This window comes from Ahaetulla prasina, chromosome 4, assembly GCF_028640845.1.
Source record: "Ahaetulla prasina isolate Xishuangbanna chromosome 4, ASM2864084v1, whole genome shotgun sequence".
Lineage (NCBI taxonomy): Eukaryota > Metazoa > Chordata > Lepidosauria > Squamata > Colubridae > Ahaetulla > Ahaetulla prasina.
In genome coordinates, this window is record NC_080542.1 from 828,605 (window position 1) to 842,436 (window position 13,832).

Below are 13,832 nucleotides of genomic sequence, written 5' to 3' on the forward strand. Positions count from 1 at the left end.
GCAGGCCGGGGTCCCGGTTGGTGGGGCTGTTGGAAAGCCCAGCCCGTGCGCGGCCGGAGCCCGCTCCGCTCCCCGCGCCCCTCCAGCCAGAGGGAGGGGCTGCCGGGGCGGCGGCGGCGGCGGTGGCGGCTGCGTCACAGAGCTCGGCTCCCCGCCGGACCCCGCGCCCGCCGCCCGGCATCGCTGCTCGCCGGCCCGGGAGGAAGCCAGGCCGCGGGGCCGGAGGGGCAGAGCGGCGGGGGCACCGGAGGGTCTGGCGCCCAGGGAGGCGGCCCGCGCCGGAGGGAGCGATGCCCGCTGACAGCCCGACCCTCCGCCCGGCTCTCGGCGGCGCTGCTGCTGCGGACAAAGGCGGCGGCGGCGGCGCCCCGAAGCTCCCGGCTCCCACCGCCTCCGCCGGCTCGGCCGGGTCGTCTCCTCCCGCCGGGGCGGCGCTGCTGCGGCACCGGGTCCCCCCCCGCCCCTTTCTGGGCAGAGCCGCTTCTTCAGGCGCCCGAGCCGGCTCCGGGGGCGCCGATCTCACGGCTGGCAGGCAGGCAGGCAGGCAAGAGGAGGAGGAGGAGGAGGGAGGAAGCCCCGCCAGGGAGGGGAGTCTCCCCGCAGGGAAGGACCCCCTCCCCTTCCTGCCCTCCCCGCAGACGGGAGCAGGCCGGGGTCCCGGTTGGTGGGGCTGTTGGAAAGCCCAGCCCGTGCGCGGCCGGAGCCCCGCTCCGCTCCCCGCGCCCCTCCAGCCAGAGGGAGGGAGGGGGGGCTTGGAGACCTTGCTGGGATCCAGCCACCAGTCACCCCAAGCCGTCTTATCCTGCTCCGTCCATTAGGTAGCCCAGGAGGACCCTCGGTTGGGATGGGGCTGGGGGTTCCTTGGCCGAATCTCCTGCTGACCCACAGATGTTGGGGATTAAATGGGACCCCTTCTTCCAATAGAACCCCCCCACCCCTACAACCTCTAGGGAGCCTTGCCTCTAGGCCCAGGTCCTGGGGGGCTCCAAGGGGAGGAGGGACAAGACCCTTCCCCACTCTTCTCCATTTACCAATAGCTGATATTGAAGGAGGCAGCAGCTGCCAGAAAAGCCAGAGGGGGTCAATTGTGCCCCCCCCCCCCTGTACCAAATCCCACCATTCCATTTGAGTTTCACTGTCTCTTTATCTGCTTCTAATTCAAAATGGATTAAAAATTCCTTTGCAGGGACTGTTCTGGCCCCCACTACGTTCTTTCGCCCCTGAGATGCTTTTCAAAGGCTTCTCTACTTCTGCAGCACGAGGGACTACAGGTCCCATCATTCCTGTCCAGGGCAGGCAAAGTCAGCATCTGGAGTTCCATCACTTCCTATTTCGGTGTGAAGGGAAATGGTAATAAGGATATACTAAATAATACTAGAGTATAATATACTAGTATACTAGAATTAGTAGACACTTGTTATTCTGTAAACATTTGGATTTGTAACACAAATATAGTATTTTATTACTAATATTACAGTATTACGATTATGCTTCTCTTCCTTACTAGTATCTATCTCTTCCCACTTATTACTATAACCATGTGCTTGTATCTTTCAATTCATATTGTTTTTACTTGTTTCCTAGTACCATTGGATAGCTTATCTGGATACCTTGACTATCACTAACTCTTGTATCTTTGTATTCTTGATGAATGTATTTTATTCTCCTTTTGTACAGAGACCATATACACCAAAGACAAATTCCTTGGGTCTCCAATCACACTTGGCCAATAAAGACTTCTATTCTCTTGTAAATATTATGGCTTTGTATTTGTAACCCAGATATGCCACATTATACCTTTAGATTTGTATTTCCTGCAACTAGCTTCCTGTAACAAACATATGCTGTTGTTAGGCCTGTGTAAAGTCTACGTTCCTGCCATTTGATCAGAACCCAGAATGCCAATCTTCTTATCAGTGCCCCTCTCCTGCCCTCCAGGGCACAGCAGGTCTCTCTGGTTGGAACTGCAGTTTCCCCCTACAGCCCGAAAACTTACACCTTTGATCTGTGCAGCAACACAGATTGTGAGAACAAAGGAAGAGATAAGGCTGATAAGGCTAATGAGGAAGCTCCTGTCCTTTTGCAATAAGGGGCAATAAGGAGGACACAACCCTAATTAGGGGACCACATTTGGGGATTTAAGGGATGTAAGTGTAGAGTGTTATAAAACAGTATAAAAAGAAGGCCATTCCCTCTCTTAGGCGCAGCCTTTCCTTGCATGTCCTTTTTGTATGTGTTTTGGAAATGCTAACTCGGTCTTTAACTGAGTTGATCAAAGATGAAATGCTGGTTCTTTCTCAAGTCCTTCGTGGGCTCACTGTGGCTTAAGTGTATCGTCAGACCTTACAAGTGTGTTGTTTGCCTGGCCTTCTGTACTTTCAATACACCCTTGTCGTCCTGAATGATGTGTTTTTGATAAATGGAAGTGCATTTTAAAAAACCATTCTGGCACTCCCTTTGCTCCACTTCTCTCAGCCCCCCCTCCCCCGAACTCCTCCGTCCCCAAGAAATTCTTCTTCCATGTAATTTTCCTGTAAAACCACGGAAGCCCCTGGTCATTGCCAACTTTTAATAACGATTAAAGAAGAGCTTTAGTGGGTATTTGTGTTTTTCCCCAGTGCTTTCCATTCAAAATATTGTTTGAATTCTGTTTATTAACTGCTTCCAGGGTTTTGTTTGTAGTCTAAAGCAGGGCTGTCCCCGATTGGCCCCTTTAAGACTTGTGGACTTCAACTCCTGGCTGGGGAATTCTGGGAGTTGAAGTCCACAAGTCTTAAAGGAGCCAAGCATGGACACCTCTGGTTTCGTGGTGAGAAAATCATGTGTTTGCCTTGATATTTTAAGGCATTTGTTAAAAAAAAAAAAATTCTTTCCCAAACCATGTGAAAATAGATGGACTGACCCTGTTTGAGCCAGTTGGCCACAAAAACGAGCATTTCCCAACCTCTAGACTAAAACATCCCTTTGGAATTTGCAGGCTGTTGAAAGCAAATTGTGAGTCAGCCCTCAGAAATGCGAGGGGGAACCTCATGCAATCGGAGTTCTTCTATCTCTTTTAAGGCTGGCTTTCTTAAGAAGCCGCCATGGGGAAGAGACCGAGGCGGGTGTGAGATTGATTAACTGATCCCCAGGAATTCACCCAAAAGGTGGTGTGTAGCTTTTCAAGAAAAGACTGGGCAGCCATTTATCTGGGTTGGTATAAGGCAGGGCTGTCCCTTTAAGACTTGTGGACTTCAACTCCCAGAATTCCCCAGCCAGGAGTTGAAGCCTTAAAAATGGCCAAACTGGGACAGCCCTGCTTTTGAACACAAACGAAGCGGTTAATAAATGGAATTAAAGCAATTATTTCGAATGGAAAAACAGCGCAGCTGGCTGGGGAATTCTGGAAGTTGAAGTTGGACACCCCTGGTACAAGGCCTTGGAAAGGGGATCAGACTAGAAGACACCCCCCCCCAAGGTCTCTTCCATTCCCTAGGATTCTGTTTTTCTCTTTGCTGCAGTGAAAGTGGGGTGGGGGGGAGGCCCAAGAGGGAGAAGGCAATGCCCCCCCACCCACCCGCAATATTCTGACCAGCCTTCTAGGCACAGACGCCTCAGGGTCCCTTGTGGGTGTGGGAAACGCCTTTGGCCATCCCGTCTTCTGCGACCTTGAGCACAAGGCGGCTTCCTCCAAGGCTCTGCAGTTGTGGGTGTCCTCCCTCCCCTTCCCCCCCCCCCAGCAGCTGGAACAAAAGAGGCCGACATTCCGGTCAGACCTTGAATCCAAGTCTGAAGAGGAAGCTGCCTCACCGGATATGATGATGGTCAGGGGGATGTTATCCCTACCCAAATGAACTGGCTGCCCCCGGTTTGGTTTTTGGGGGGAGGGGTGCAAAACTGAGAAATGGTCTAATAAAAATATTTACATATGTTCTCTCGGTGGGAGGCAACCGGCTTTAAAATGTCTTATGAGCCCCAAATCCTGTATATCGGAAGAAATTACGCAAGCTTGCTAAATTTGCACCCTTATGCCGTTAAGGTGTTTGCAAGGCATGTCATCCATCTTCAAAGAAAAGGCGAAGTTTGGAGGAGAGAGAGAGAGAGGCAGATTTGTCGGCCCTTTTAAAACCCAATATGGTCACAGGATCAAAATTCGGACCCTTGGCAAATTGACTTGTATTTATGACGGCCGCGGCGTCCCAGGGGTCGCGTGATCCCCTTTTGCGACCTTCTGAGTCAAGGGCGGGGGGGGGGGGGGAAGCTGGATTCACTTCACCCTGTGACTAACTGAACAAGTGCAGAGATTCACTTAACAGCCGTGGCAAGAAAGGTCGCAGAAGGGGGCAAAGCAAGAGGAACGTTGGCCTCCCTTGTGATTGTTAAGTCGAGGCCTCCCTGTCCGTACCAGCATTTGGGCTTTTTGGTTCCTTGTATTTAGGCCACGGAGCCTGTCCCGTCCCTGCCTGGCCTTTGGCCTTTGAGGAGGCTGGAAAGGAGGGCAGGCAGGAGGCTTTGAGTGGAAAAGGACCTTTTAATGGAGTTTGGGGGGGGGGGAGAGCAGAGGGATTTCAGAGGTTTGCCAGCCAGGAGGTGCAACTGCAGCCCCCCAGGTGAGACCCCCTCCAAGAGCTGTTTTTCCAAAAGGCTTTTCTCCCTCTGCCTGCTCAGGGCTCCACTTCCAGGTCTTCGTTTCACAATCTGCAGCTCTCTTAACTTCCCAAGTCAACCAAACTCCCGAAGGAAACCTTTGCCAGCCTCCCACCATTGTCTCATCCTTGCTGTCTTTTCCTTCAAGTCAAACAAAGCCCAAGAGGAATCTGTGGGAGGAGAAGAAGAGCCCTCCTCCTCCTCCTCCTCCTCGGTGGAGGCAGCTGTTGGGGTTCCCCGCCTTCCCCTCTGCTCAGGTTCCTTTGGGCCCCGGGGAGCCCCCTGACCCGTTGGAGTGGTCTCTCTGGCTCGGGGGAGGAGAGGAGGCGAAATCGGCAGGGCTGCTGTCTGGCCAGGAACGGAGGGGGTGCCTGGCCTGAGACGCCTGGAAGGATTTCTTCAAGCCTTGGCAGGAAGGAGACAGAAGCCAATTAGAAGGAAGGGAGGGAGCCCCGTTTTCTCTGAACTTCAGGCTTGGAATTAGAATAGCCTTCCTTCCTTCCTTCCTTCCGTGCTAAAACACTGTTCTCACTGGTGCACACAGTAAATACATATTCACTCGTTCATTCATTCATTCATTCACTCACTCACTCACTCACTCATCCATCCATCCATCCCTCCATCCATCCATCCCTCCTCTCTCTCTGACCTTTCCGTCTACTATCCTGTTTTCCGGTTGCTCGATCAGATCCTGAGAGTGTAGCTGCAGTTTTGGGGGCCGTTCTCTCTCGCTGGCTCTTCTTCAACGCAGGGGAGGCGTTTTCAAGTCCTCCTAACTGAGGTTTTTTGTCCCCTGTACAAAATACAAACACGCACAGAGAGACACTGTGGTTATGGCTGAGGACGGAGGAATCTGAAGACAGCTGTTTCCTCCTGGAAATGCAGTGAAATAAACATGAAATGGTACAGGGCCTACCGATTGAGTGAGGGGATTGGACTGCAGGACCTCTGGGGTTCCATCCAACTCTGTTATTCTGTCCTGTCATTCTTTCTGTGATCACGTGTCTCCATCTCATCGAGCCCCAAGAAAATCGGGAACGGTACATGGGATCTCCTGCCCTGGGCAGGGGGTTGGACTAGAAGACCTCCAAAGTCCCTTCCAACCCCACGAGTTCTATGTTCCTTCCACAGGGGAGCCTCCTCTATGCTCTGGACTCCCAGTTTCTGCCAAGGGATTTCCCAGCAGGGAGGCTGAAGAAGGGCAGTGCCTCACCAGAGCCAATCACGAGGGCAGGGAGGGCTTTGGCCAGGTCCTTCAGGGAAAGGCTGCCCGTCCTGCAACCTTCCTGCAACCACCGTCCTGCTGGTGATGGGCAGGGGCGGCTCCTCCCCCTTGCACCCACCACCCAGGGAAGGGAGCTTCTCCTTAGCTTGCGGTGACTGGCCTGCTTCAAGAACTCCTTCGAGCCTGGCAGGACGGCAGGCCTCTCCTGAAGGCCCAGGGCCATGACAGAGCCAAGAAATGTGGAAGAATATCTTAGGAACACTTTTATGTGTATTCCTGGCTGCTGATTTTATTTTATTTATATATTGATATTTTGCCTTTCTAGGCTGCCCATCTCTCTCAAGGAGGGACTTTTTAATAGTGTTTTTAATTTGGGCTCCGTTGTTTTTACTTCGTTAGGAAAGTCAGGTATAGGAGAGGAGCGGCCATGAAAATGTACTAGATAAACAAACGTCCAATGACACGGGGGGACAAAGGGCTAGGCTGCCCCCAAAGCCTCTTCAATCCTATACCTCTGATTCCACCCAGATCCTCTCTTTCCTTGCACGCAGCTTATACTAGGCCAACCCAACCAGTCCAACACACGAAGAACGGCTGCAGGAACTGGGTTTGCCTGGTCTGGAGAAAAGAAGGACCGGGGTGGGGGGGGACAGGATAGCAGCCTTCCAGTATTTGAGGGGCTGCCCCAAAGAAATGGGGGTGGGGGTGGTTTCCACCTATTCTCCAAAGCATCAGGGAGGGCAGGAGAGGAAGCAACGGATGGAAAACTTGATGGATGTGTTTTTTATGTACGCTGAGAGCTCAGGCACTGAAGACAAATTCCTTGTGTGTCCAATTCCCCCTTGGCCAATAAAGAATTCTATTATCAAGGAGAGACGCAACCTTGAATTAGAGGCAGATACAGATTAACCGAGTTGGACGGGACCTTGTAGGTCATCTAGTCCAGGGGTCAGCAAACTGCGGCTCTGGAGCCGCATGTGGTTCTTTCACCTCTCTGCTGCGGCTCCCTGTCACTCAAAATAGGCGTCACAACCACCATGTGCAACACCCACCGGCATGCAATTTATTGAGCTTTTCAACCCCTGGTAGGCCAACCATGGATAAATCCAAGAAAAGAAAAGCTTCAGAAGAAAACAGAACGTTTCATTCAACTACTACAGATGCTAGTTTTGTGGCCGCTTAAGAAATAGTCAGGCACGGGAAGGGTTTTGTGGCTCCCGGTGTTTTGTCTTCTGTGGGAAACGGATCCAAGTGGCTTTTTGAGTGTTTAAGTTTGCAGACCCCTGATCTAGTCCAACCCCCCACCCCCACCCAAGGAGGAGACCTGACACCATTTCTGACAGATGTCAGTCCAGTTTCTTCTTGAAAGTCTCAAGTGCTGAAGCTCCCACAACTTCCAAAGAAAACCTCTGTTCCATTGGTTGATTGTTCTCACCATCAGGAAATTAAAAAAATTAAGGAGCCGTTTCCTAACAGTGATAACCATTAACCAGTGGAACAGCTTGCCACCAGAAATTGGGGGTGCCCCATCACTGGAGGTTTTTAAGAAGAAACTGAGCATTCTGTTAACCCAGTTTGGTTGACCTCTAGGTGTTTGACACCCAGGCAGAACTGAAAGCTGCAGAGCCTCTCTGGTGTCAGTGATAGAAAAGGGGAGGGGGGAGGTGTGACATGGAAGCTATTGGAGAAAATAGGGAAGAGTAAAATGTATACCTTTCTTCTCCATGGGCCTCTTGATATTTGAATTGGGTTTCACTCCTGATATTTCATGAAGAATCTGGGAAAAAAAGATGGATTGCTTGCTCGCTGAACAGCAGAGAGCAGTTTGGCCTCCCAAAGACACCAACTGAAAAAAAGGGAAGGATGCTAAAGTTTCTACTGCTGCAAAATAAAATTCAGTGAGCGGGCAGAAAAGGGCAAATGGGTGCAACATCAGGAGTGTTTTTGCAGCCTTAGCCTCCCGCAGGGCTGAGCTTCCATCCTGTTGCCCTCCTTAAATTTGCCTCTCTCCTGGCTCACCTTTTCTTGATTCTTGCTGGAGGTTGCAGTGTTCCTAGTCCCACCCTTGGTTCCTGGAGGCCTTTTGACCGGAGGCCCGGAGGCCGTGTTATTCTGCTCTATGGTACGATACGGGAAGGAACCAAGAACAGGTGAGTTCCCTCAAGGGAGGGAGAGAAGAACCTGCTGCGAGTATTTCTGGTGCCTGATCCCATGTGGCACGCCACGTTACCTTTCAGGATTTTGTAGTCTTTGGGAGATTCTTTGTGTTTGAATCGGCTGTGGAACCCAAATCTCCTTATTCTTGCCTAGAGGGAAAGCGCAAAGGGAATGGTATCGATAAGCTAACAGAGTGAAGACAGTTGAACTGCGAGGGGTGATGCCGGGCAGTTTCAGCCAGTTAGTCAAAGACTCGTAACCGAAGGGTCTAATACAGATACAGATTGACAAAGTTGGAAGGGACCTTGTAGGTCATTTAGTGCAGGGGTCTCCAACAGTGGTGGGATTCAAGTAATTTAACAACAGAGCAGGCTGGGGATTTCTGGGAGTTGAAGTCCTCCAGGCTTAACATTGCCAAGGTTGGAGACCCCTGATCTAGTCCAACTCCCTGCCCTAGCAGACCCTACACCATTTTTGACAGATGGCAGTCCAGTCTCTACAAAGTCACAGAGGCTAAAAAAACCTGGGCCAGCTAGCTGAAACAGAGCCCTTCTCCTCAAGAGCCTTATCTGCTTTTGAATCCACCCATCCTTCCTCCCTAGCTGGACCCGCCTGAGCTAAAGTAAGAGAAACAAATAAGTTTCATTTTAAAATACTCAACGTTTGCATTCTTTTTTTGAAGATGTTTGCCGCCCGGAGTTACTTAATAAAGTTAATAAAGTGGGACATAAATAATTAATATAAGCCCATGTTTGTGGGAGAGAAAGGTAAGGTAACTCAGATGGCGCATACATTTAATATATTATTTTGAGTGAGTGCAGGATTTGCTGGATGTTGAGTTGGCCTTTTTGTCCACCTGGCGAGTCCTTGCCAAGGAACCTGAGATAGGCAGGTGTAATCTTCCGATGGTGAAAGGTATAGGTCCTCACAAGGACGTATCATCATGAAATCCTGAGGAAAATGATAGCCCTTGCCCCTCCCCCCGTGTCATGCGATACAGAAGACTTAATCACCGTCCTATTTAAAATATTAGCAGCTTGGCTTGCAAGGAGAAAATTTGGATAAGGAAATGAACGATGCGTCTGGGTTCCTTTAAAACAAGGCAGTTCAAGGGCATCACATTTTACTTGCTGCACCTCCTCAATTCAATGCCGGGTTTAGAAATAGGAAATATAAATCAATGAATAAAATTTTGCAAATGGAGGTTGGGCCTACACTCTAGCAAGAAAGCCATCCTGGCAATAATGGATGAAGCAGAAATGGATGATTTTAACAAGCAGCCCCGAATAGGAAGCCTGAATGAGCAAAAGTTAGAAGACGTTTTAACCGAGGGCCTTTTTCTCAGTGCTGAATTAAAAATCTCTCCATCTCTAAGAGAAATCTAGACCGGAGTGAAATCTGCTGTGCACGCGCACACACACAAATACACACACACCAGGCAAATCTCTCCGTGGCTTCTATTGTGCCTGCTCTGACTCACTGTGGATGATGCTCTTCTGATAAGGTATATACTGTATAGCATATAGAGAAATCAGCTGGAAGGGTTTTTTTTTTCTCCTTTGTGACTCTGTCTGTCACCAGAAAAACCTCTGCCAATCACAGGGCTGCAGCACGGGGGGGGGGGGCTCATTGGGGACACAGGATGCTGTCTGTCCCCTTGAAGCTGCCCCCTTCTTTTCCTATTCTGTCATAACGCAACCTGAATAGTTTTATTCTCCCCTGAAAAGGTGACAAAGAGATTACACATTTCACAATGTGTTTTCCTTGGACAATGTTGGGAAAAGGTAGAGGGAGGATGAGACAAAGACAATGACAAAAAAAAAAAAAGAGGTTGCCAAAGCTTGTGGGTGTGTTGATGCAACTGAGGCCAGCTCTAACATTCTGGGTCCCTAAAAACCAAACTGCCACAAATCATGCCTAGGACAACTAGAATAAGGTAGACAGTAAGGGTGTAGCAGTTCACCCTTACAGATCAGGGCTGGCCAAGCTTGGCCATTTTAAGACTTGTGGACTTCAACTCCTAGAATTCCCCAGTTAAAGGGAATCGAAGTCCACAAGTCTTAAAGTGGCCAAATTTGGAGACTCCTGGCCTAGATCCTGAAGAAAAGCGTGAGAATATATAATGACGGTTATTCCAGAAAAAAAAAAAGAATTGCTCCGGTGAATGCAACCTTTGCGCCGGAGTCCCATCCCACCTGGATGCTCATCTGTTCTGCTTCTCTTGCCATTTCCAGAGCCGCTTTGAGGTTCTCCTTCTCACTTCTGTTCCTGAGCTTAGCCTGGAACAGAAGGTTCGAATCAGAGCTGCGATGCAGGGAACTCGCGACGAAGTTCTTTCCAGAAGGTCGCATCGGCAAACAAAACAACCGTTTTGTCATGAATGAGTTCTTACGGTTGGCCCCAGGGAGGGTACCATCCTTTCTCAGGGGCTTCCCTTGTTGCTTTTCAGGCCCGGAAATGAGGTGGTCTGGAAGGAAAGAGCTGGCAGTGGGGAGAGAAGGACGGGGACAGAAGCCGGCCTGGCTTCCCTTTTTCACACCGCTGGGGGAAACTTGGATTAACCTCAGGGGTTGGCGGTCCAGGGACAAATTTGGGAATTTTGTGACTGTTGTGAAAAAAAGGACATTCTTGAGAGAAGAATGGGTGGGTGAAGGAGTGGGCCCCAGTTCACACAGGTAGTCTTCGGTTTTTATAACCAAGTCCTCCGTTTTTATAACTTCACAATTTGAAGTTACGACAGCACTGAAAAAAAGTTTTTCACACTTCCGACCATGGCGGCATCCCCCGTGGTCACCTGATCAAAATTCAGATACTTGGCAATTGACTCATATTTATGATGGTCGCAGTGTTCTGGGGTCACGTGATCCCCTCTTGCCATCTCCTGACAAGCAAAGTCAATGGGGAAGCCAGATTCACTTAATAACCGTGCTACTGACTTATCAACCGCAGTGATTCACTTAACAACTGTGGCAAGAAAGGTCATAAAATGGGGCAAAACTCACTTAACAGAAATTTGGGGCTCCATTGTGGTCATAAGTCGAGGACTACCTGTAGAGTGCCTGCCTGCCTGCCATGATTAATTCAGCAAAGCCCCCATTTTGTTGACTCCCCACCCTCTTGCAAACTCTGGGGGAAGCCTACCCCTTCTTCTCTTATAAAAGCTCCCGAGAGTTTCTTGTAAATCACGCTGGGTAAATCACGGCTGTTTTGCACCAGAACAGATTCCCAACTCATTGAGTTAAGGGAAGTCATGTGACTTACGGAGTCGGAAAGGCATCAAGGGAGTGGTCTCCATGTATACCGTACCCTGGCAGCCCACCCAGAGTTATCGTTCACAGGAAAATGTGGGGAAAATCTTTGCGTGCTGGGTCAGAATAAGTGAGTGGTATTGGCTACCCACAAAGTACGGGGATAGGGAATTAAAAAGGAGGCCTGGGAGGTGGAAGTAGGGTGGCCCCGCAGGCAAAGGAATCAAATTTTTCATCAAAATAGTGTAGGAGATCTGCAAACTTGGCAACTTGTGGGCTTCAGCTCCCAGAATTCCTCAGCCAACCATGCAGGCTGCAAGTTTTAAAGTTTGGAGACCTCCAGTTTAAAGTCACACACACAATTCTTGGCAACCTACCACAGATCTGTGTGGAGAATCCCCTGGAGGGGAGGCTCGGGGAGAGGCCCACGATGAAAGCAGACCCAAGCTCTGGCACTTCTGCGCGTGGGTGGTGATGCCACGCATGCGGACGTGACAAAAGCCTTGGATTCTGTGGCTTCCTTTGCAAAGAAACCCTCCAGCAAAGGCCCCCTTACCAAGGCGTTTCCTTCCCCAGGTGCTTCCCCGTAGTTCTTCAGCAGGGAGGCAGAGATCCAAGCGCGGGTGACGGAGTGGCCGAAGAAGGTCACATGGTACTTGGACTAAACCAGAAGGAGGAGAGAAGGGTCAGTAGCCGTTTTGAGGAGAGGATGCCTGTCCCAGAAAGGAACCATGGGCGTGGGGTGGGGTGGATGTCCTTGACTGGAGCAAAGATACAATGCTCTTTGCAACGAAGGTCATGGAATAAGAACGGGAAAGCCCATCTAATTCCCCAGATCCACTGTCCGGCCACTGCTTGCCTGTCCCCAGCGGGGGGTGGGGGTGGCGGAAACCTGTTCTTTGAAACTCCTTCCCACCACCTGTCTGGCGCCCCCTCCTCCATTTGCTTTTGGGGCAATTTCATTGGCCTCTGGCTGCCTTCCATTTTTTATTCATCCTAGCTGTTTGCAGCTGGGCTTCCGGAATCCCCCTTTTCCAAGGAATTCCCACTATGTTTGAACTCTTCTCCTGTGAGGTCCGATTATCATGTGTGACCGCATGTGTGGGGTTCATGTGTACACAGAAACATGGAACGGAGCAAATATACACCATACTTAACAGGAAGTGAGTCTGCCTGGGAAGAAAACAGGAAGTACTCTCCAATGTCAGGGTCGGCCTCTATGATTCCTGGCCACCTAAAGACAGAGGCAGGAAGAAGAGCAGAAAACATTGAGCTGTGAGGATCCCCGGTCAGGTTTTAGTTAATTAATTAAATTCATTCTTCTAATGAAGAAAGATGGTTCGTCTCTTATTCTCTTCTTTAGCTGACAAATCTTGAAAGCGGTGAAAATTTCACATTAACTAATAATTTGCCTGCAAAAATTGGCTCCCTTCTTAGAAGGGAGGGGGACAGAGAACATCATGCTGGTTTCTGCGTCAGACAGAAAACTGCGTTACGAGTAGCAAAGCTTACTGCAGGTGGTCCTCGACTTATAACAGTTCATTTAGTGACCGCTCAAAGTTACAGCGGCCCTGAAAAATTTTTACACTTATGACCGTTGTAGCAGCCCCGTGGTCACGTGATCAAAAGTCAACTATTCTGACTCATATTTATGACGGTTGCGATGTCCTGGGGTCACGTGATCCCCTTTTCTGGCTAGCAAAATTAACGGGGGAAGCCAGATTCACTTAGCAACCGTGTGACCAACTTAACAGCTGTAGTGATTGTGGCAAGAAAGGTTGGGAAATGGGGCAAAAGTCACTTAAGTGTCTCACTTTGCAACAGAAATTTGGGGGCAGAACTGTGGTTGTAAGTCGAGGTCTCCCCGTAAGGATAAAGAAGAACCAAAGCTTCGAATCAGAGCTCTGCCTTGTCATCCCATCAACTGAGAGAACATCAAATGCAGGCTGTGTTTATACAAAACACTCGGCCGGCTCCGATAAACAGCCAGTGAGCAGATGCAATTCTCCAACATGCAAAGCTTAAGTGTTCTCCTTGGTTACGTTTGTTTCTGTTGTGGTTGCTCAGGCTGTTGTGCAAATCCAGCCTGTTTGTCAAGTTCGATCGAATCCAGAAAATGAATTAAGTGCGTCGCACGAGTCACGAAGACTCTGAAAGGCATTTCTGCAAACCAGAGTTTCATCCTCTGGTGCACCACAATCACAGCTTTGCTGCAGCACCTGACATCCCCACCTCTTCCCCGCTGGAGCCAGCGAGAGCCAGGCTGAAACCACCTCTGCTTCGGAAGGAAGCTCCGGGGGAATCCGGCTCCCCTACTGGCCTCACAGGACGGGGAAGGAGGAAGGAGCAGGAAGAGGAGAGCTTAACGCCACATTATCTTCAGCTTCTTTAAGAAAAATAACTAGTACAGGCAGGCCTCAAGTTACGACAGTTCGTTTAGTGACTGTCCAGTTACAGTGGCATTGAAAAAACTGACTTTCATTCTTATGATCGTTTCAGCATCTCCATGGTCACATGATCAAAACCAAGATGCTTGGGAACCGATTCATATTTATGACAGAAAACAGAATTGGGAG

The 13,832-nt window shown here is 49.9% G+C and overlaps 1 protein-coding gene across 6 annotated transcripts in view; it reads right to left on the reverse strand.

The window, feature by feature from the left end:
* Positions 1–4,490: 4,490 nt before the first annotated feature.
* ZCWPW1 (zinc finger CW-type and PWWP domain containing 1) overlaps positions 4,491–13,832 on the reverse strand; it is a 43,288-nt gene continuing 33,946 nt past the window's right edge. For 4 of the 6 annotated variants that reach the window (XM_058181956.1, XM_058181958.1, XM_058181961.1 and 1 more), the window contains 8 exons: positions 12,415–12,490; positions 11,813–11,917; positions 10,204–10,287; positions 8,082–8,157; positions 7,871–7,968; positions 7,565–7,628; positions 5,276–5,419; positions 4,491–5,031 (listed from right to left, as the gene is read on the reverse strand). In XM_058181956.1, the coding sequence (XP_058037939.1) occupies positions 4,880–5,031; positions 5,276–5,419; positions 7,565–7,628; positions 7,871–7,968; positions 8,082–8,157; positions 10,204–10,287; positions 11,813–11,917; positions 12,415–12,490 (799 nt within the window). In that variant the 3' untranslated portion in view covers positions 4,491–4,879. The remainder of the gene's footprint in view (positions 5,032–5,275; positions 5,420–7,564; positions 7,629–7,870; positions 7,969–8,081; positions 8,158–10,203; positions 10,288–11,812; positions 11,918–12,414; positions 12,491–13,832) is intronic. The other 2 variants (XM_058181957.1, XM_058181959.1) reach the window with 2 other exon arrangements.